General features: G+C 40.7%; 2 protein-coding genes across 5 annotated transcripts; both read right to left on the bottom strand.

Annotated features, from left to right (window-relative positions):
• Positions 1 to 709: 709 nt before the first annotated feature.
• vps16 (VPS16 core subunit of CORVET and HOPS complexes) lies at positions 710 to 8,233 on the bottom strand. The gene is made up of 24 exons (XM_077730922.1): positions 8,009 to 8,233; positions 7,248 to 7,336; positions 7,088 to 7,179; positions 6,885 to 7,013; positions 6,310 to 6,454; positions 6,135 to 6,250; positions 5,923 to 6,045; positions 5,779 to 5,834; positions 5,041 to 5,130; positions 4,758 to 4,929; positions 4,548 to 4,679; positions 4,195 to 4,322; positions 3,591 to 3,626; positions 3,419 to 3,527; positions 3,210 to 3,344; positions 3,014 to 3,122; positions 2,709 to 2,806; positions 2,524 to 2,628; positions 2,199 to 2,276; positions 2,029 to 2,115; positions 1,869 to 1,951; positions 1,309 to 1,405; positions 1,128 to 1,231; positions 710 to 1,044 (listed from the first exon to the last, which is right to left on the bottom strand). Exons 1-24 carry the CDS (start codon positions 8,056 to 8,058, stop codon positions 903 to 905), a joined length of 2,505 nt encoding a protein of 834 aa, XP_077587048.1. The 5' UTR covers positions 8,059 to 8,233; the 3' UTR covers positions 710 to 902.
• A 336-nt stretch (positions 8,234 to 8,569) lies between these two features.
• fmnl2b (formin-like 2b) lies at positions 8,570 to 20,439 on the bottom strand. Of its 4 annotated transcripts, none has more exons than XM_077726512.1 (28): positions 19,754 to 20,439; positions 19,458 to 19,541; positions 19,297 to 19,377; positions 18,754 to 18,830; positions 18,599 to 18,682; positions 17,060 to 17,203; positions 16,862 to 16,991; positions 16,644 to 16,720; positions 15,532 to 15,625; positions 15,383 to 15,457; positions 15,156 to 15,266; positions 14,930 to 15,079; positions 14,758 to 14,859; positions 14,449 to 14,669; positions 14,261 to 14,364; positions 13,674 to 13,862; positions 13,322 to 13,342; positions 12,906 to 13,030; positions 12,627 to 12,829; positions 12,325 to 12,559; positions 12,186 to 12,254; positions 12,029 to 12,109; positions 11,624 to 11,753; positions 11,382 to 11,542; positions 10,756 to 10,857; positions 10,579 to 10,674; positions 10,331 to 10,454; positions 8,570 to 9,522 (listed from the first exon to the last, which is right to left on the bottom strand). In XM_077726512.1, exons 1-28 carry the CDS (start codon positions 19,868 to 19,870, stop codon positions 9,434 to 9,436), a joined length of 3,276 nt encoding a protein of 1,091 aa, XP_077582638.1. In that variant the 5' UTR covers positions 19,871 to 20,439; the 3' UTR covers positions 8,570 to 9,433. The 4 variants fall into 4 exon arrangements, with proteins under 4 accessions (XP_077582638.1, XP_077582647.1, XP_077582619.1 ...); XM_077726521.1 differs by having other exon boundaries at positions 16,862 to 16,988; XM_077726493.1 differs by having other exon boundaries at positions 11,382 to 11,753.
• Positions 20,440 to 20,594: the final 155 nt, after the last annotated feature.

Below are 20,594 nucleotides of genomic sequence, written 5' to 3'. Positions count from 1 at the left end.
AGCTGATTAGAAAATAAATAAACTTATTTAGCTATGCGGCATGTGGTTGGCAGATGAGCCCGCCTTTCTAAATGTCTAAAGCACCCTCGGACCTCTATTGAAGATAAGCAATACAGAGGATGGATGGAGGAATTACAGCAGTGAAACATTCCTGAGGGTTCTGGTACACATCAGAATGGCAGGAAGTTAGAGACCAAATTTGTTGACAAAAAAAAGCCATTAAAACAATGTTTAAATGTCATGTATCAAATTCAGAAGGGAAATGCATTGTGAGGAAGGTAACTAAAATGAAAGATGTTGTCCACATACACAACAAAGTAGAAATGGTGGGGGTGCCAGAGGGGCTATTGCACAAATATCCATCATATACATGTATACTGCTTATCTAGTACAGGGTATTAAGGTGCTAGAATTTAGTCTCATGAATTGGGGGTAAAGGTCAACTGGAATCTTAGCCTGGCAAACCACTAGAGAAAGTCAGTTTTGTCTCATGGTTTGGTTTCAAAACCAATTCTAGAAGTGGGCTAAGGAGCATCCATTCATTTGAGAAACTGCTTATCCCCACGAGGGCTATGGAGGATGCTGAAGCTTATCTCAGGCATGAATTAAACTATAGAATCCTGATTACCATGATAAACAACAGGTGTTTAGTCTCTGATCAATTACAATAACAATAAAAATCAACTGAAATAGATGAGGCTATAGTCACTAGAACAGACAGACTTTTGTTTAATGAATCCCACAATATTTACAGAGGGTCAGTGTAATATTACGAAATGGTTTTAGAATGACTATCACAAACTCAAATTCCAATGAAGGTGGATCCAATGTGTTTTACATCAATTGGATGAGCGAGATAATGCAATTCATGTGGCGCATAATATTTTCAGAAGATTCAAAGCTTACTTTTTGGCAATTGTCAATTTAGCCCGATTTAACCTCTCAGTCAACAATCGATCCGAAGTGGAGCATCTGGCGAGGACCGCTGAGATTTCCGCTTCGTTCCTGCGTTCAATGGCTACGTCTGCAGCCCCCTCGAGGTCGCTGAGAAGAAAATAAAAGTTTGACGAGTAACTCTTGCGGTCGTGATGAAGTGGGCTGCCGGTGGGGTTATGGCGACATCTTACCTGACAGCTAAGTGGGCTTTGACCTTCTGCTCAGGCGCTACTCTAGAGATATATTTCTTGGCTTCAAACTTGTTATTCCTTTTGATGCAGACCTCCACAAAGGCCTGAAGTTGACAGTATTTTATCATATTATTATCATTTTTAAAAGAATCATAGGAATCCCTAGGCTCCGTCCACCTACCAGGTAACCTATCGGACTCTTTTTACTCTTTGAGAACTTCTCCAACTCTTCCCATTCCTCCTTCTCTGCCAAAGACTTAAGTTTCAACCACCAATACCTGCAAGAGCAGACTTTGAATTAACTTAATATTTAAAATTAAAAAAAGTGAAAAACTCATTTTCATGTTAGAAGTGTGAGTTGTAAAACATCAGTGATTGTTTATAAAGGCTTAAAACTTCAAATCACAGCTAATTTCTTTAAAATACCACTTCACTTTATTTCATAATCATGATTCTATTTAAGCTTACTCCTATGTAGTGTATGGCTCCAGTTTTTGTTACCTAGCTCTACAATGTCTTCTGTGTCTGTCTTGCTACTGCAACCAAGGACAATACGGAATGAAATTCTACTCTAATATAATATAATTTAATCAAATCTAATCTAATCATGGCAGGTCATAATTCCTCATTGAAATGACAACAAATACCATGATGCATTTTAAACAAATAACACTAGACTGGAATACAAAAAATGTTAGAACACTATCCATATTGCAAAATTGCATGGGTTTTCCGATATACCTTTTGTCTGGGACTTTGAAGTCTCTGTAAAGCTGATCCGTCTGCTTGTAAAGTCCTAACATAAGCAAAGTCTCCATGGTTGCCTGGCCAAGGAATGACACCACAAGAAGAATATCAACTGATTTAACCCAGGTACAAACTCAAATTCCTTTTTACATACCTGCAGTGATGAGCCCAGAAGGCCTGCACCCTTCTCGTCATCGAGTTTCTTTTGGAAACGGAGCAGGCGCATCTCATCTTCGGTGGCCTGCAAAATTGATAGTCGTTTATCCTCATCCAAAAAGACATGAAGGAATTCAACGCCAGGGTGTTTAGCTAACTTTTGTTTACCTTTGCAGCAAACTCATTTTTGGCTTTGTTATATTCATCAACAGCAGCCTGCAAGTGAGACAGTCGACTGTCCAACCTCTGCAAAGGAAAATTCAAAAACACTTAAAACTCAATTTCACATTGATTTGGACTAATCTTGATGCTTTTGGTGGGGGAAACAAAAGAAAAACCAAACCATGTGGGTAATATCTGTCAGCACAAGTGCAAATAAAGCAATTTTTAAGAGTTTTCAAGAGTTTTCAAGATGATCTCAGTGAGTAGTCTATTATGTTAACATTAATTACTAAAGAATTTTGGACAAGTGACTTATGTCTGCAGGCCAAACCTTCTCTCTGTAGCTGGCAGACACATGATAATTGGCTAGCTCCTGATGATCATCATCCTGGTTGTAAAGATCCCTCAGAGTTTCTTGTTCCTGGAGTTTACAAAACTAACACAAGACATTCTCAAGTTGAGTGATATGCCAGTCCCATGGATAGGGAAAAAAATCCATGCTAAGATGACAAATACTTGTCTGTAGAGACTCAAAGCGACGGGTTGGTTCCTTAATGTCATGAAGAAATCTCCTCTGTTCATTTCATTCTTCAGGTGAGTCACAACCATGTAAACTGACAGACATAGACACATAGTTATAAATACTTTTAGCCATTTATCTAGTCACAGGAGATCAAATTGTCTAATTATCACTTCTATCCACCAAAACATTTCTGATGGTCCTATATGAAGAGTGGAAAATGTCGATGTATCAAATATAAACTCTCCATTACAACTCTACCCTTAAGAAATGTTATTTGAGGACAATTAGACATACATACCCAAGTCAGTGTCTCCACTCTCCACAGCTTTACTAAGAGCCAGCTGACTCCTCTTCATCTTCAACAAGAGAGGAACTTGATCCCCAGACCGAGCCTCTGAGTCCAACAACTAGGATGTCAGATTAGCTTCATCACCATGTTATCCTCATTCCAAATATTCTCGCCGAAAGTTAACTGTAGACCGGCGTTTTTGTACCTTGATGGCGAGCTCTGTGCGTCCACATTCATAAGCTTTAGCAGCAATGTGTGAGTATGACACACCTAATGAGTCTCCCACCTTCAGACACACTGCTTTGGCAATGGCTTCATCCGAGAGTTCCTTCTGCTGGACCTGGCCGCCACCACACACACATGAGAATTAATTTACTCGGCAGCGGGAAATGTAAGATGTGTCATTTCACTTACTTTACATGCAGCCCAGTGCTTGAGAACTCTGCTGACTCCCTGATAATCTGGAATTTTCAGGTAACGGCAGATCTCTATTGCTAATTGATACAATTGACGGTACACCAACCTACACGAACATAGACGATTGCAGTGATGTTAAGGGGGAAAAAAAGTGACAAAGCTGACCTACCTGTCAATTAGCACCTGCAGGGTCATCTGTTTGAATCTGTGATCAAATAATCAAGGACAAAACCAAAAGCATTTCTTAAAATAAGGATTATGTATGGTCCTAATTAAAAATACTATTTCTGATCATCTATAAAAGCTAACCTCAAAGACCTAGCATCCACTTACATATGAGAACATGACATTTATAGTCTTGTAGGGAACCAAATTGACGTTAGGTTACATTTGGCCTACTTGAACCGTTTGATGAGGTTTCAATTATAATAATATAAATATATTTTGAAACATTATTAATCGTAATTGTTTTTTTGTATATTATATATACATCATTGTAATGAATACATATATCAAATGATTCAAGTACATTGCTTTCAATTCAAAAGAATAAATACAGAAATACACTCTGATTATGAACCCCTGATAACACTACAATGATTATTTTTTCAGTTTTCAAAAATAGGCATCCCATTCATTTTTAATGAGGCAACGCATGGTTCAATAAAGGAATCGTTCATTCGTGCCAACCGGTCGAAATTTAATGGACGTCTACAACCATCAATGGCAGTCAATGAGTTCCCAACTACGAGTGTGGTTGAGTGCAAGGATACTGTGTGTGCGTGAGAGGCAGGCCGACACTGCACTCTCTGACAGCGTTCAAGATGCGTAGCTCTCGACAGGTGCTTACAAAGTGCTCTGGACTGAAGTCTGTCAGGAAACATTTTCCAAAAGAGGCCGCCTGTTGAATTTGTTACCATATACAAAAACAAACTCTTAGCACATATTCATTCACAGGTGAAAAGTGAAGGATTATTGCTGACTTGATCAAGTGAAAAAGACACATCCAATCATTGATCTAGCTTTTTCTCTCTTTCTGCCTTTGTTGATTTTATTAAAGCTTCTGCAAGCCGGAGCTTTATGCAAGCAACATCATAATGACCAAAAAAATAGAGGAAGTTCGTACCCGAAGCAGGAACTTCTGAGTGATGGAGTCATATTCATGTCCTGCCGCCTCCACACACTGTCTAACCGCTTCTCCCAGCATTCCTTGCTCCTTGACTTCCCGGAGGTACTCATCAGCCTTTTGACTGGACTTCTAAACTCCCACAAAGAAACACACACTCATTATTTTTGGAAAACTACGCAGCCGGTAATCGAAAGAAGAGACGCTAACCTCGTACTCTCGATGAGCCTCAAGCAGCAGAGCTCCCGGAGCCATTGAAGCAATTTTAAAGATGTCCTGACAGACAAGAGGAACCTCCTGAAGCAGCTCTTGATTGTATGAGTTGATGATCCGAACGCCGTCAATTTCACTGACACAAACGCATGGATTTTCCAGAGGGAATATAAGAATGCGTCAAGGATAAAAGCTACAGAGAAAAAGGCAATTCTGGAGAAAACTGATAAACAGCCCAGCAATTTCACTTATATTGCTATAATGGAGCAATCTGGGATACTGGATGATGTCATTGCACACTCCAGCCACCAGGAGAAGATGGTCCCATAGCAATACTACAGATGGTTGCTGGGATTTCGGTCGGCGACACCTGGAAATACAGAAAGGTGTCCACACATAAGCATAACAATAAATGAAATCATGGCACAAATTAAGAATAATCATATATTTATTGTCTTAACCTAATTATATATTTTTTTGGTCCAGTAAAGTACATTTTAGGTATAATATAATTCCTCTGTAATTACAGTTGTATTTTTGTGTTTAGAAACCTTTTATACATATATTAATTTAAATTTGTTCCATTCATCAATTATTTTCTTCCAAGTTTAAATGTGGTATTTGTGTTCAAACTGTATAGGACAATATGCCTTGAAATATCAAAAATAAAAAAAAACGTTTCAATTATGGTTATAGACAACCGAATTTATTTAGGTTAAAAGTTTTAATCTCGATTGTCATACAAATTGCGAGCATCTACTTTGAAATATTTTGGTTTTGGATTTTTATCATCTATAGATTAAAAAAATGAAAAAAACTAATTTATCAAAATATAAAAATAGGACATTACAACAGAAACAATATAGTTTTAATACAGAGTTTTGGTAAGGATATGCGATATAGAAAAGTAAAGCTTAATTTGTCGAATTTGACTTCATCAAGATTTTTTTTTTTGAGGTGATATTGTCGCGCCAATGCTTAAGTTGACACATCACAAACTGGTAACGCGCACACATACCAGATCATTTGTTTGGGTGGTATCCTCACTTTGGTGTCCACCTCACTCAGCTTACTCTGGAGAGAAATTCACACATTGATCCCCCACACTGAGACTAAACATAAAGCTGGTTCAAACATAATGAGTCAGTACAATGTGGTTCACCTGAAGTTGGGATAAACCTGTCCACAGGTGTCCAGTATCAGTAAAGAGCGCAAGATACTTGTAACTGAATGACGCCGACATATGGACAATGTTGCCCAATTGAGGAGTGAGTCCAGGAGCACACTGACGAGATAGACAGAAAAGCACATGTGTGTGCATCCGTGTATATTATATGTACATATGTACACCAGCCAGAGGTCAATCAGTCTTACCACAGAAATGCAAGAAGTATTGTCCAGGATGTACAGTTCAGTTCCAATAGCCAGCAACACTTTGGTTTGGCGGTCTTGGGTGAGCACAACCCAACAGGACGGCGCCGCCTGCAGGCCTGATGTACGAGACAGATGAGCTGAGAAAATGTTCTGGATGAAGAAAGGGAGGCGTTACCTGGGACTACGGGTAACCTTCTCAGCTTCAAATCAGTGATGTTGGTAGCCATGGTGAATCGAAAGGAGCCTGTCAATATAGCGATCCCGGTACCGTATGGAGAATGAAACACCTTGGCCTCCAAGACCTGAGACTGGACCACCTCCTGCAACACAACATCATTAATTTTGCACATTGGTGGAGGGTAAATGGAAATTCATTTAGCATGTTAATCATGAGAAAATATACAAATATATAGTCAGTCAGGAAGTGTGAGAAAACAAAAAAATCTGCACTTTCATAACATGTGCAGTAATCCCCCAAATATTGCGGTTAATGTAGACCAGACATGGCCATGATAATCGAAAAATCGATAAGTAGGGTCACCCCTACTATAACTTTCTTCATTTCTCAGTCCTGGTAGCATGAGTGGCTTCAGAGTGGATTTTCACATTTTTATGTACTTTAAAAATTAAAATAATTAATAGCAGAAAAAAACAAAGTAGTGAATTTGTGATAAGTGAAGAGGCGATAATCGAGGGATTACTGTAGTTGATATTTTACAGTGATCAGTGACTAGACTACGTTACACTTACCTGTCCCATGCTAAAGTGCCTCTTGAAGGATCCAAACAGGTCGTAAATCAGAACCGAACCATCCTCTTGTATACACAACAACTCATCTGAGACCGTCCAACCTAGATGAACCACAGGACCGCTTTTCCACTATCAGACATGGAAGCAAACAATCAGCAATAGGTAAAGGTAAGTCGGTGAGGGGTAGTGCCACCGGTACTTACCGGGAAACTGGCAATAGCAACTCCAGAAGCAGAGTAAATCTCCAACTGAGGACGGCAACTTGGAGAACGTCTCAGAGGTTCTCTCAGTAGGGCTGCATACAAACAAACAACAAAAACAATCAGAGAGCGTAAAGTCCAGAAGAAGCGGGCACGTGTGTACCTATTGGTCCACCGTAAGGTGCTGCTGCCACCAAGCAGTTTTTCAGTCCATCTCTGAGGTTCCAACTCATCTCGTACAATTCTGTTTTACTGCCAAAACACAACACAAACTGTCTATGTCTCAGGGAGGATTGAAAGTGAAGCATCATGTTTCAATGGTATTGATTAGCACTTTTCCCATTTCAAATGCCTTGAATTAAATACAGGTTATATTAGAAAACTAATTAAAGCATTGGATGCCATTGATGGCAATTGAGATACAATTCATTTTAAATGGGACGCGTTGCAATGGCTAAAATACTATAATTATTATATTTTTTTTAGTTAAAATCTCCATTACACTTCCATCTGTCTGAAACTGGTGGGTATTTCATTTTCAAATAATTGTAATGAATTTAATTGCAATTAGAAAAAATATATATAATAATTGATTAGATATAGATATATCTTTTATAACTAGTCTGCCCTATAAAGGGTTAATAGTCTCAAGTGACACATTTTAAATAGTTGGACACAAAGGGTTAATCTATATATTCATTCAAAATATAATGTACATTATAATTTCTGCGGGCACTGATTTTGCTGAGCTACCGCCCGAATAAACATAAAATTCTCCACATTGCAACGTCAAATATGTCAACTATCACAGAAAAAAACAGGAAAAGTGCGGCATTAAGAACATTTTAGTATATTGCATGCAGATGATTGTTTACAGCCCCATCTGCTTCCTGGCATTTGACGCCCCATGATGCTGAAACTTACCGGTAAAACGCTTCTCCCATCGGATTCCAGTTGGCCGTTATTAAAGCCATCTTGTATATAAAAAAATGTGAATCCAAGACGTATCAAGTTTGCAATTTTGTAACAAATGATGGGTTTTAGTAGCTTTATGTCAGTCAGCTGATCACTTCCACATGCTGACTTCTTTGGTGTTTAATGGAAACTTGCCGTTTCACTCGAGTTACGACATCGCCTCCTGGTGGACATCACAAAAAATAATCTCCATCTACCATTCACAAATACATACATTAGTATACTACATACAGTAGGCTGCAGTACTCATCAGAATTAACCCATTAATGGACGAATATATTTTACTTAAAAGTTATCAACAGATATATACATGTATATAATTTAAAATAAAACAAATTAATGGAGGTGGCCCATTAGAGTGTGGTTAACGTGTACGCCTTACAGCTCTGATGTCGAGGGTTTGATACCCGGAGGGTTCCAGAGTGGAATTTGCATGTACTTCCCGCTTGCTGTGTCACACTGTGGCAACCTATTCATTGAATCAATTAGCATCAAATAATGTCAAGTGTGTAGCCTTGTTTCAACATGTTTTATTTATTTACACCAAATAAAGACTCAACAACAATAACAACAACAAAAAACGGAGAACCTACAAAATGTAGAAAACGTTGTGCTCTTTTGTGTTCATGTTTACATTTTGAATGAAAAGAGGGACAAGGGGGCAACATTGTGGTCTCTGGTGGTTAAGAAACGAGCAGACGGGAAACGGGTTTGAATATAGGGAGGGTAGTTTATGACTTGCAACGATGAGCCACAGATGAATTTGTTTTGCAGTATTTTTTTAACGGGCTTTGTTAGCCGGATTATACAACGTTTCATATATTGAAACTTGAATTTACATTTGGTTGGTAATATTTTTAAATACAGTACGAAGTAGTAGTAGAACCCTGTATACGTTTCATTGACCTAAACCTTTGCAATCTGACCAAAACTCAGACACACTAGCACTTAGTCTTAGGAAAGCTTTTACTACAACATACACGTGGATGCAGTTGGGGGAGCGAAAGAAATGAAAATGTGCTTTTTAGAAGCTTTGCTGCAAATTCCATCAAATTGTGGAACAGCTCGCGTTTGATTGCTGAACATCTGGACAGAAACGCCACAGACCAAAATAATCAGGTGCTTTGTTGATTGAGCAGCGTTAACCCACGAGTGGATGAATGCTTCAACAATAGAATTTGTACAAGGATTTGGGTCACAAAGTCCAGTGCTCAAAAACCCTTTCTGGACCAGGCTGCAACTTCTCGGTGACGGACAAATTAGAAAGCGTGAAGTCATTGTATCCCTCACTTGGAAATGTTCAAAGTGCTTATTCTTGCCATTAGTTCAAGGTGGGCCAAGCCGAAGCCATGGTGGACGATCATCTTTGCCACTCTAAAAGTGTTCTTCGGGGTGGGCGGGGTCACAGAAGAATCGAGAGCTACGTTTGGCCGACCTGGCTGTGAAGGGGCCGGTTTTTAGAGCTGTGGGAAAGATGGAGTACTGTTGGTTGGTGGTTTTCCAAAAAAAAGCATACTGGCGAGATACATAACTAATTAAAGAGCTATGCTGTGTACAAAGGAACGCAGATCTAGATGTTAATATAATACAGTGTGTATAGTATATACAGTATATATATATATATATATATATATATATATATATATATATATATATATATATATATATATATATATATATATATATATATATATATATATATATATATATATATATATATATATATATATATATATATATAGCACAATTTTAATTTTTTTACATTTTCGAGTTATATATATATATATATATATATATATATATATATATATATATATATATATATATATATATATATATATATATGTATATGTATATATATATATATATATAAAACACTCCCACTTGAAAATATAAGAAAATTAAAATTGTAACAAAAAATGTATTGACCTTTTTCTTGTGCAATCCAATCAAATAAACTATGTCATTGTAAGGAGTCTGAGATTCAGTCATCGCCGCTCTACAATACAATTTGATACCAACAGAATATTGTTGATATAGTTAAAAAGGCAGAATTTTGTAATTCTGCTTAAAAAAACAACAACGAAAGAAACCCTCCATTGGAGATTTCATTACATTGCACTGACGCATCTTAAATGGTACAAAAACGATATCATAGAGCTGAAAGGGTTCAAGACAAATTTTAAATGTTTAACATACCAGATAAAAGATTTGAAAGATGTTCATATGGGTATATACTAAGTATCAATGTGACTTAAGAAGATGACTTACCTGTGATGATGTCTTCGATGGCACCGTCTTTTCCCTCGTAAACATGTCGACTGTCTTTTCCTTGTCGTCGTCTCAGCTCTGTCAGAAGCTCCTGCTGCTGGCGTTTACCTTTATGAGATGGGGACTGGGGTGGCGGGGTTGGAATGAAGCAAGCGTGACAATCCAGAGCAACTTTCACAAGCACTAACCTACATTTCCTTTAATTCTTGATTCTTTTAAGCACCGATACTCAGAACTTTATGTCATACCTTGGTCTCTTCCTCCTGCTGCTGCTCCTCCTGTTCCAGTTTCTCCAACATCATCTGCTCCTGACGCCTTCGCTGTTCGTTCTCCTCTTCAGCCAGCTGAAGACGTGCACGCAGATTAACCCAAAACGCACAATCTCACTGGCTCAAAGGCCACGCGGCTATTTTTGAGCCACTCACCCTGTAAGCTTTGATGAAACGAACAAAGATGGGGAAGAAGACGGATGGCGGCATCGTCTTGGAGCTCTCCCCGAAAAATTTCACCACATCTTCAAAGGCGTCCTGTGCAAGATTTCAAACAAGTACCCTGAGAGGAATTCTATTTGGTCGTGAGATTGACAAGACAACATGATTGTTCTGCCAGCAAATGTTCCCTCTAAGCGGCGAGGGTGCACAATTGCGCACTTCTCTCGTCTTCTCTGCGCAGCAGCAATCTTATGGTGCGTAGTAAATAAAATCCAAATTATTATTATTTTTTATTTTTTTACCCCTTTTCCCATGATGGCGCCGTTTACGCGGCAGCCAGTGGCAGTGGCTCTGTCCACTCTTATGTTTTTTGTGTTTTACAGCATGTTTTACATGAAAAATTAGAGGGAATATTGACATGCTTATGGCCGGTGTGATACTGGTGTGCCCATAGCGAGCAATCATTATGTCGCTCACACTGTTACTCAGTGCGCTCAGGGAGGTTGTCTTTCAGCCCAGACCAACGAAAAATTAGAGGGAACATTGTCTGCCAGCCATTCTGTGCTGCCGACATAGCTAGATGAACAAAGATACAACTAGTTCTGGGTATGTGCGCGTACCTGGGCTATGCGTGAATCCTCCAGAAGTTTGTTGAGTCGCGATTCGTGCCTGCTGATGAAATCCTTCAAGGTGGCGTTGTGCTGGACACTGAACTCCCGCCAGGTGAGTTCCATCCCTCGCTGGAGCTCCTTTACGTCACACAAAACATTTTCCAGACTCACTGGAACACAAAAACAAGAACACATGCGTGCATTTAGAATTGAATGCCAGAAAGACATGCCGCCATTCATCAAGATCTGACCAGCCGCTGCTTTGTCCACGTAGTGTAGTTCATTGTAGAAGAGAGCCGCTGTGGGATATTTCTCTCGGACCACATTGCTAATGTAATGAAGCAAAGTCTGTGTTCTGTCCGTCGATTTGGTCTCCAGGAGCTAAAAGCATGTCAAATTGCAACAAATAGTCAGACAGATTTTCAAGGTAAAGCTTGTATAAGAGCTTTTAGTTTCTCTATACATAAAAAAATGGAAATATACACAAATAATGCTAATATTACTCCCACTTCAATTAAAATTGAGTATGAACTAATCTGGATAAATAATGATTCTTCAAAACAAACATGAACTTTGAGGTTTCAGTTCAGTTGTGAATAACCCAAAGAAACTCAGATCCCAACCCTCCCATAGTCCCTTGTGTTTGTTTGTGTTACCAGATCCAAGCTCTGTAGTTTGAAGCCATACACAGCCCCTCTCTTGCTACTGTTCATGTAGTTTCCAAGGGCTAAGATGATCTGTTCAACAAAACAGAAACATAACTAAATAACAAGGATAGTGACGAGCACAGATGCACTTTGGAAATAAACTGACTTCAAGTATCTTCTTCAGTTTTTGAGACGATTTGATCGAAACAGATGCCGCAATCATGGCGTGTAGTTGCTGCAAAGGACAGTGAGATTGTTAAAAAACAAACTAAAAAAGGGGGGTTCATTCTAATGTGTTTTCGTACCGGTGTTAACAGTTGCACATTGTCAGTGAAGTTTCCCATGAAGGTCATAATGGACATGCGCTGGTTGAGTCTTTCAATACGACTGAACTGGACCATGAAGCTGTCTTCGTCACTCAGCGCCTCCAATGGTTTTCGGTCCCTCTCATACTGCCGGAGAAGCTTCACTTCAGCTTCAGTTGGCAGGAAACGCATTAGACACTCCACAAAATCCACTCGGATTGTCCGCAGGTCAAACCTACACAAGGGCAGTGTCAGCGCTTCTGTCTCCGCCGCAGTTAAGCGTGTGTCAAATTGAGTCTTACGTGTGGATGGCACGGCAAATGACATCTGGACCCTGACCGGCCTTTCGAAGTGTGATTGCCAAGTTCTTGGCTCGGTTGGCATCCAGCAGAGAAACTCTGGATGGCGCTTTTTGGGGAAGTTTCTGTCTTGACAATGTTAAGTCCATGGCTGGACCCTGAGCCTTTGTTTTAAAAAGTTCTTCAAAGCCTTCCACGTCCAGATCCTGAACACAAATGAATAGGTTAACAATAGGATCCAGATTTTTTTCCCCAAGCCGGATTGACTAAACAATGATTTACCCGCAAGATGGCTTCGTCATCAATGTCATTAAAGACCGTGCCATTGATTTGACTTGGCTTCAGAGCAACCCAATTCAAAACCGGCATCCGGAACTTGGTCTGGATGGGCTTCTTTATCTTCACCGCTGAACAAGTGAGCAACAGGATTAGTTATTGCAAGTCATAGTAATTGCAGTATTTCTTTTTCAAGCAGAATTTGTGGTGGATGGAAAATGTATGAATTGACAATTGAATGATGGACAGAAGTTAAACTGTTGGGTGATCGATGTGGGCTTGATAATGGGGAAGGGATTGACAATGATTTTCTTAAACTAATGGGCTGCCATTAACGGCAATCAATTTAAGATGTAAACAGGGATGGATTGCTGTTAATGGCAGTGAATGCGTTCAAAATGAGTGCAGACATCAAAACGTACAGAATAACTTGAGTGGTCCCTCTGATAGCAGAATAAGAGAGAACAAACTTATTAGTGAACATCGGAGCGACAAACATTTGCGACAGTTTTACATCAAGTACTTACTAAAAATATATTTAACATGTCATGTACCAACTATCATTATTACCAAGGTTAAAACACATTATTAGTACAGTACTATTCTCATCCTTGAACATAAGGCCAATGGGACATAATGCTTCCCTCAAGGACACTTTTAAATAGTGGAAAAACTTCAATCCAACTCAATGTTGTCTGGATAGTGCTTCTTTCGCTTGGCACACATTGAGAGTCTTTGTTGTCGTATATGATTCAAATGCATGTCTGTGTTTACCTGCTAGTCCAGAGTTGAAGATGACAGTTGGTGACCCACCACAACCCGGAAGTGGGGGGGCCACAGGTGGAGGAGGAGGTGGCATCGGAAGAGTAGAAGAGAGCTCGCTGGTTCGGCACGGAGGTGGAGGAGGTGGGGGAGGGGGAGGTGGAGCAGGTGGTGGAGGAGCAGGGAATAACCCATTGGAAACTTTAAAGAAGAAGAAGACATTCCACTGTTAATGCATGTTGGTGAGGAAGCACTTCAAGTCAAGTCAAATCAATAAAGATTTTTCAGAGGTTAGAGACTCGAGTGACTAGGTATATTTGATGTTTTGTATTCAAATAAGGGAAATAGATCATGGAGAATACAGAGACAAGTTTGGAACATGATGGGATTTCCAGCCCAAGAAGGCATACAGAAACTATGTGCATGTGGCAACTGAGTTTCCTCTGACTTTGCTTAGCCCAAGTAATGGCTTGACATACCTAACTTGTTTTAAACTTTTCAACTGCATTGTGGGACTATTTTGAACCTTGTAGGTTAAGATTTGGAGACTTACTCCTAGTTTGCACTATGTTAATTACATTTTTGATTGAGGAGCTCACCTGTGCCTGGCATTGGTGGTGGTGGAGGTGGAGGCGGTGGGACTGGCATATCTGAAGCACCGCCCATTCCTGGTCCAAGGTTATGATAGGCTACCGTCTCTGGGCTAAGTCATGGAAATGATCATTTGTCACTCTACTCTTTGCATTTCTGTATAAAATCAAGTTGAGTACAGGAAGTACTACACTACCTGGGAGAAAGAGTGGGACAGGGAGGAGGCGAGGGTGAGGCAGAATTGGCCACACCCCCATCACCTTCTCCTCTCTGGGGTTGAGGAGCTCCAGGACCACCTGCTTGTTGGGCCTCCTGGGCCTGTCGCTCGAGACGACTTTGACGGCGAATTGTCTGATCCTTCTCCCGGACAATACGCCTTAAGGTGTGCACTTGTGTATTAGCACTGGCATACACGTCCTGTGTGAAATGCAACATTTTAGGTCTTAAGATTGGTGGTTGAGGGTTGCTTCTTCCTGACGACAACATTAGCATCGACAATACTGACCCGGAGTTGCTCCAACTCTTTGTTTGTTTGCATGAGCTGTTTTTCCAGTTCCACGATCTTCAGCATTGCTTCGTTTTCCACATCAAGCAGACGTTCTGACATCTAAATACATTCTCACATGAGTAAGAAAGAGTCTTCTGCAACTCCACTATGCCTTGTTAGACGTTCTTACAGTGCTCAAGTTCTCCTCCAGCTCTTCCACTCTTTCCAGGGCTGCTGTTTTCGTCTCTGCATCTTCTAGCAGTGTCCCGACATCAAACACATTATCCAGGTAGGCCTGAATCTGCACTTGTAGTCTGTCGCTCTCGGTGTGCTTCAGCCTCTGGCAAATGGTTGAAAAAAAAACATGATCCCATGGTTTGACTTTTGAATGGAGGCAAGTTATCCTAAATATTTACCTCTAGATGGTCATCCAGATTAAGTTTAGTGAAGTCATACTGCAGATGGACCCGGAAGTTCATATCTTCCACTGAGTGGACTACAATATTAATAAACTGCATGCATGCCACCTGAGCAAAAACAGCAAAAACAGAGAACCAGACTTGTTGATTTGAGTGTTTTTTTTCTCCACCAGATGTTTTTACGTCAATAAGAGAATGCTTAGCATTGTCAGACATGAGTTTACCAAGAAGTCGATGTTGTCGTCTTCATTCTTGAAATGTTCCATCAGCTTTTCAAAACGCATTGACTCTGAGCAAACCTAGAAAAAAAACACGGTGTCAGTTATTCAATAAGAGAAGTCACCAAAAAGTCACTTTGCTATTTAGTGTTTACAGTTTTAAAGTTGTCAAAGGCTGACAAGATGATTTCGTGACCTCCTCTGACCAAACACACAGCCGCCAACAATTCCAATACCAGAGCCTTGGTCCTGAAGGAGACACACAGAGTCAAGTATTAGCTGTTCATTCCTTATTAACATTCATTTTTAATTGAATACAGTCTTTAGATCAAATGTAGGGCTGGGCAAAAAAGGTAGCGGTTTCCTTTAACTAATTTACCTACTCGTGGAATATAATAAACCGCTCAAAGAAACAAACATGAAACATTTTAGAAGGGTCTATTCCAAATCCTGCCACACTGATCGGTTATGAGCTGCATATGCATATAGTTCATTCTAAACACGGCTAAAATAAGGTTAATCTCCAATCTCTACCAATCTCTACCAATCTCTACCAATCTCTACCAGTCTCTACCAGTCTCTACCAGTCTCTACCAGTCTCTACCAGTCTCTACCAGTCTCTACCAGTCTCTACCAGTCTCTACCAATCTCTACCAGTCTCTACCAGTCTCTACCAGTCTCTACCAGTCTCTACCAGTCTCTACCAGTCTCTACCAGTCTCTACCAGTCTCTACCAGTCTCTACCAGTCTCTACCAGTCTCTACCAGTCTCTACCAGTCTCTACCAGTCTCTACCAGTCTCTACCAGTCTCTACCAGTCTCTACCAATCTCTACCAATCTCTACCAATCTCTACCAATCTCTACCAATCTCTACCAATCTCTACCAATCTCTACCAATCTCTACCAATCTCTACCAATCTCTACCAATCTCTACCAATCTCTACCAATCTCTACCAATCTCTACCAATCTCTACCAATCTCTACCAATCTCTACCAATCTCTACCAATCTCTACCAATCTCTACCAATCTCTACCAATCTCTACCAATCTCTACCAATCTCTACCAATCTCTACCAATCTCTACCAATCTCTACCAACCTCTACCAATTTCGTCGTGCAGTTTCTGGGTTTGATAACTTTTGTAGGCTTTTGTTGTTGATGTTGACCAAGTCAGGGCCTATATCCGATTATTATTATTATAATAACCTTAAAATCACCCAGCCCTAATCAAGTATATGATTTCAGATTTTTGGTGTGCGTTTGATACCTTGCATTCCTGTTGTTGAGACTCAGGGCAATTTCATTGACACCATGTGGATGGGACATGACCATGTTGAAACCGTACTGAGAGGGCAGACAGAACAAATCATATTATTCTCATGCTCGTGAACGCATCACGTGATGAGGGACAATACTTGGTTTCTACAGTTTCATATTTATATATACATATATGTCATGACTGAATAAGACATTTTCCATACTCACTTGGTAGTTCATGATGGCCCGTAAACACATGATGCACACGTGAACATCGTCTTTCTTGCAGACCAGTCGGGAATTTTTAAGTGTGCGACTACTGGGCAGCGTGTTGGAACGAGTCACCAAAGTAGAACTACTAACAAAAGAAAGCCCCATCATTGACGTCATCTAAAAATTGTTCTCCTTTGCCACTTTTTTTTTTACCTGATTGAGTGTCGTGCTGTTCTGGTTACAGAAGAAGAAGGGGATGGGAGACTACAGTCGCCATGAATATCCTCAATTGAGCGACTCCAGGGAGAGTCAATAGAAGTTCCGTCTCCTCCAGACTCTGACTGCTCACCATCAAACCTGCACAGGCAAAGTTGGTTGACGAGCTGCACAAATTAGATAACAAAATCTGAAGATCTACTGTGTCCTTGTTTGAAAACAATCCAATCGAAACCAGCATTAGCACTCAGTACTATCATGATCTCTGGTAACATGTTTACATTGGCTACCATGGTTAACAAATATAGTCAAGCAGACAGGTCCAAATTCCTGACCTTGAACAGGATGAGTAGTAGAAGGTGAATGAATAAATTAATGAATGACGCATTTGTTAGCGCAACTACAGAAGACCACTGGGCATTCTCATTTTTTTTATCTGGGCACTCTGGTTTTCTCCCTTATTCCCAAAACATTCCCAGAAACCGGGTGATGAATTGGCCCAGGGATCTGATTAGGAAGGCCCTTAGTTGCTTCCCTTGTAACAAGTTTGGGAACCCCCGGGGAGGGGTGCTCAGACGTTTGGTCGCTGGTCTTTTGGTCGCCGGTCAAATGGTGACAAAGAGTTTACTGTTGAAGCCAGCTCTCAAAATTATATTCATGAGAGAGAGTTTAATATCCAAAAGAGAGAGTTTAATATCTAAGAGAGAGAGAGAGAGAGAGGGAGATTAATATCTAAGAGAGAGAGAGAGAGATTAATATCTAAGAGAGAGAGTTTAATATCTAATAGAGAGAGTTTAATATCTAAGAGAGAGAGAGAGTTTAATATCTAAGAGAGAGAGTTTAATAACTAATAGAGAGAGTTTAATATCTAAGAGAGAGAGAGTTTAATATCTAATAGAGAGAGTTTAATATCTAAGAGAGAGAGAGTTCAATATCTAAGAGAGAGTTCAATATCTAAGAGAGAGAGAGAGATTAATATCTAAGAGAGAGAGAGAGATTAATATCTAAGAGAGAGAGATTAATATCTAAGAGAGAGAGTTTAATATCTAAGAGAGAGAGATTAATATCTAAGAGAGAGAGTTTAATATCTAAGAGAGAGAGAGTTTAATATCTAAGAGAGAGAGAGAGAGTTTAATATCTAAGAGAGAGAGAGAGAGTTTAATATCTAAGAGAGAGAGTACAATATCTAAGAGAGAGAGAGAGTTTAATATCTAAGTACATTTGACCGGCAACCAAAAGGGACCAAAAGACCGGCGACCAAAAGACCGGGGACCAAAAGACTAGCGACCAAACGTCCGGTCACGCATGGGAAGACGCCCTGAGGTGAACCCAGCACATGCTGGAGAGACTATATCTACCAGCTGGCCTAGGAACACATCAGGATACCCGAACAAATGCTGGCTAAAATTTCTGTGGAGAGGCAAGTCGGTGCTACCCTGTTGAAACAACTCCCTCCATGACCCGACCTCAGATAAAGTTGCTGAAAATGGATGGATCGCTGGATGGATGAATCTTCTGAGAAATCCTCTGACTTACGTGACAGCGTATTGAGCAAAGGACAAGTACTCAACCAGGACATCTAGCCCTCGATTCTCCTCGTTCAGGAACTCTCGAACCCATCTACACATACATGGATTGGTCAGATCAACAAGCAAACCGTTCTTTTAGACGTTTAAGTACTCGTATCGTACCCAATGTGGTTTGTGCGAAGAGAAATCTCAAGTTCTCGAAGTGTCTGAGTCGATTCCTGAACCCTCCTCCTAAACTTCTGCAGATTGAACAACAATCACATAAGCGTAGAAAGGAAAAAATCTTCAATTAAGTTCATACTTGCTACCCAATGTTTTTTTTTTTTTAGCTTGCACTTATATTTGATGACTCCACAGTTGAAGGAAGGTCACAACCAAACTAAATAAAATATGTATGATGCTGCAGTTTATGTCGAGTAGCTGCTCAGTGTTACAACTAAACGAATAATCACAGACATTGTGCTGCAACCTGCCAGACTTTTGGTGCAAGCAGCAAGGGCTTAATTCACACTCTGTTGTGGTTCTATATGTAGTGTTTGACTGACTATTGACCAATCCAGTGTGAAGTCAACCTTTCGCCTAGTGGATAAATAGGTATTCATATGAAGTTGAAGATTGTCCTCAGAATGAAACAGCTTGAAATTGCTTAGTTTCACAGAAGAGCAGGTAAAGGTTACACCTTTGAGATTCCATCTGCCATCTTACCTTGCGCGTAACCGCCGGGTCAAGGAATCCTCGTAGTTTCTGGATGTATGTGTGTGGGGGATTTTTCACCTGGAATCTCTCCTACAACCCCGAAATAAAATTCCACTTTACATTAGTGACCAACTTAAGGACAATTCTACTTTTCCGACTGACAGCTTTACCTGATCACAGATGAGCTCCCATTTCTTCTCATTGTCATAAGAACGCAGCAAACGCACCTTATCCGGAGGAAGGTTCATTGAATTCTGAAAGAGAATTTCATATTGCAATTCCACTAAATGAAAACATTTTGTCAAATATCATCCCATGTGATTTTTCCCCTCTGTCGGTGGGTAATTTGCGACCACCCCAACAATCAACAGAAACCAATACTAGTCTACATCCGACTGCTATGCCATGTTGTGTGGTATCCCTCCCCCAATGAGTGTGCAATTTGGTGGCATATTTGTGCAGTTACCAGTGCAATGGAGAACCTCTCCTCTAGCTCGGCGGCGTCTGGCATCGGGAGTCGAACCGGTGCGGCTCTGGACCGGATCACGGCCAATTGGCTCTCCATACTCTCCGCGTTCCCCATCACAGACACGCTTGGTACACGCTTCTTCTACTCAAACACACCCACTACCCACAGACGGAGGAGCGCTCAGTACACACACAGCATCAGACACATGTGGTCAACCATGGCAGAGGAAGACGGTCGGAGGTGATGAAGGCCGTTTGTCCGTCCCTCCTCCCGTCCTTCTGTCTCCTCTCTTCCTTCCGTCAAGTCAGCCCCGAGCCGGAATGCCCGTCTCTCTGCTCGTCTGTCTCTTCTCGGATGCTGAACAGGACCCAGTGGAGTGCTGCCCCCCGTCCACCCCCCGCCCCCCCACTCTTTGTCTCTAGCTTGCCACCGATGGTGATGATGTTGAGCCCGGTGATGCTGAGAAGTGTTTGGTGCAGCTATCCGATGTGGATGTGTGAGCGCATGTTGCAGATCAGCCGGTTAATCCTACCCCTCTCCACCCCCACATTAAGAAAGAGTTGTGGGCCGCCTCCTCTTTGTCTATGTCTCTCCACCGCTTGCTGGCTTACTCTCCCCGGTCTTTGTGTAGCTGCTGGCTCAACCCTTCCTCCCTCCTCCCTGGCTCCTCTGCATCCTCAGACAATGAGGCCTCTGCTGCAATAAGGACCGCCCCCTCGCATGCTGACGCGCACACATCCCTATCGGCTCTCCTCAAAGTCATGTGAAATAAAAGCTCATATGTTGAAAATGATGTAGAGAATGTCATTTTATGCACTTAAGACAACGACATAATGCA

The sequence above is a fragment of the Stigmatopora nigra genome, chromosome 1, assembly GCF_051989575.1.
Source record: "Stigmatopora nigra isolate UIUO_SnigA chromosome 1, RoL_Snig_1.1, whole genome shotgun sequence".
NCBI classification, from domain to species: Eukaryota; Metazoa; Chordata; class Actinopteri; order Syngnathiformes; family Syngnathidae; genus Stigmatopora; species Stigmatopora nigra.
This window is presented reverse-complemented; position numbering and strand designations above follow the sequence as displayed.

What these genes read in the sequence shown, in the direction of transcription:
- fmnl2b (XM_077726493.1), bottom strand. Translation starts at nt 19,870, where the DNA reads ATGGGGAACGCGGAGAGTATGGAGAGCCAATTGGCCGTGATCCGGTCC. An exon ending in CCTTTGACAACTTTAAAACT is followed by an intron (nt 15,458 to 15,531) that starts GTAAACACTAAA and finishes TTTTTTTTCTAG; the next exon opens with GTTTGCTCAGAGTCAATGCG. An exon ending in AACTACAGAGCTTGGATCTG is followed by an intron (nt 11,754 to 12,028) that starts GTAACACAAACA and finishes ACATGCTTTTAG; the next exon opens with CTCCTGGAGACCAAATCGAC.
- vps16 (XM_077730922.1), bottom strand. Translation starts at nt 8,058, where the DNA reads ATGGCTTTAATAACGGCCAACTGGAATCCGATGGGAGAAGCGTTTTAC. An exon ending in CTGCCAGCTACAGAGAGAAG is followed by an intron (nt 2,277 to 2,523) that starts GTTTGGCCTGCA and finishes TTTCCTTTGCAG; the next exon opens with AGGTTGGACAGTCGACTGTC. An exon ending in AGAGTCCGATAGGTTACCTG is followed by an intron (nt 1,232 to 1,308) that starts GTAGGTGGACGG and finishes TGTCAACTTCAG; the next exon opens with GCCTTTGTGGAGGTCTGCAT.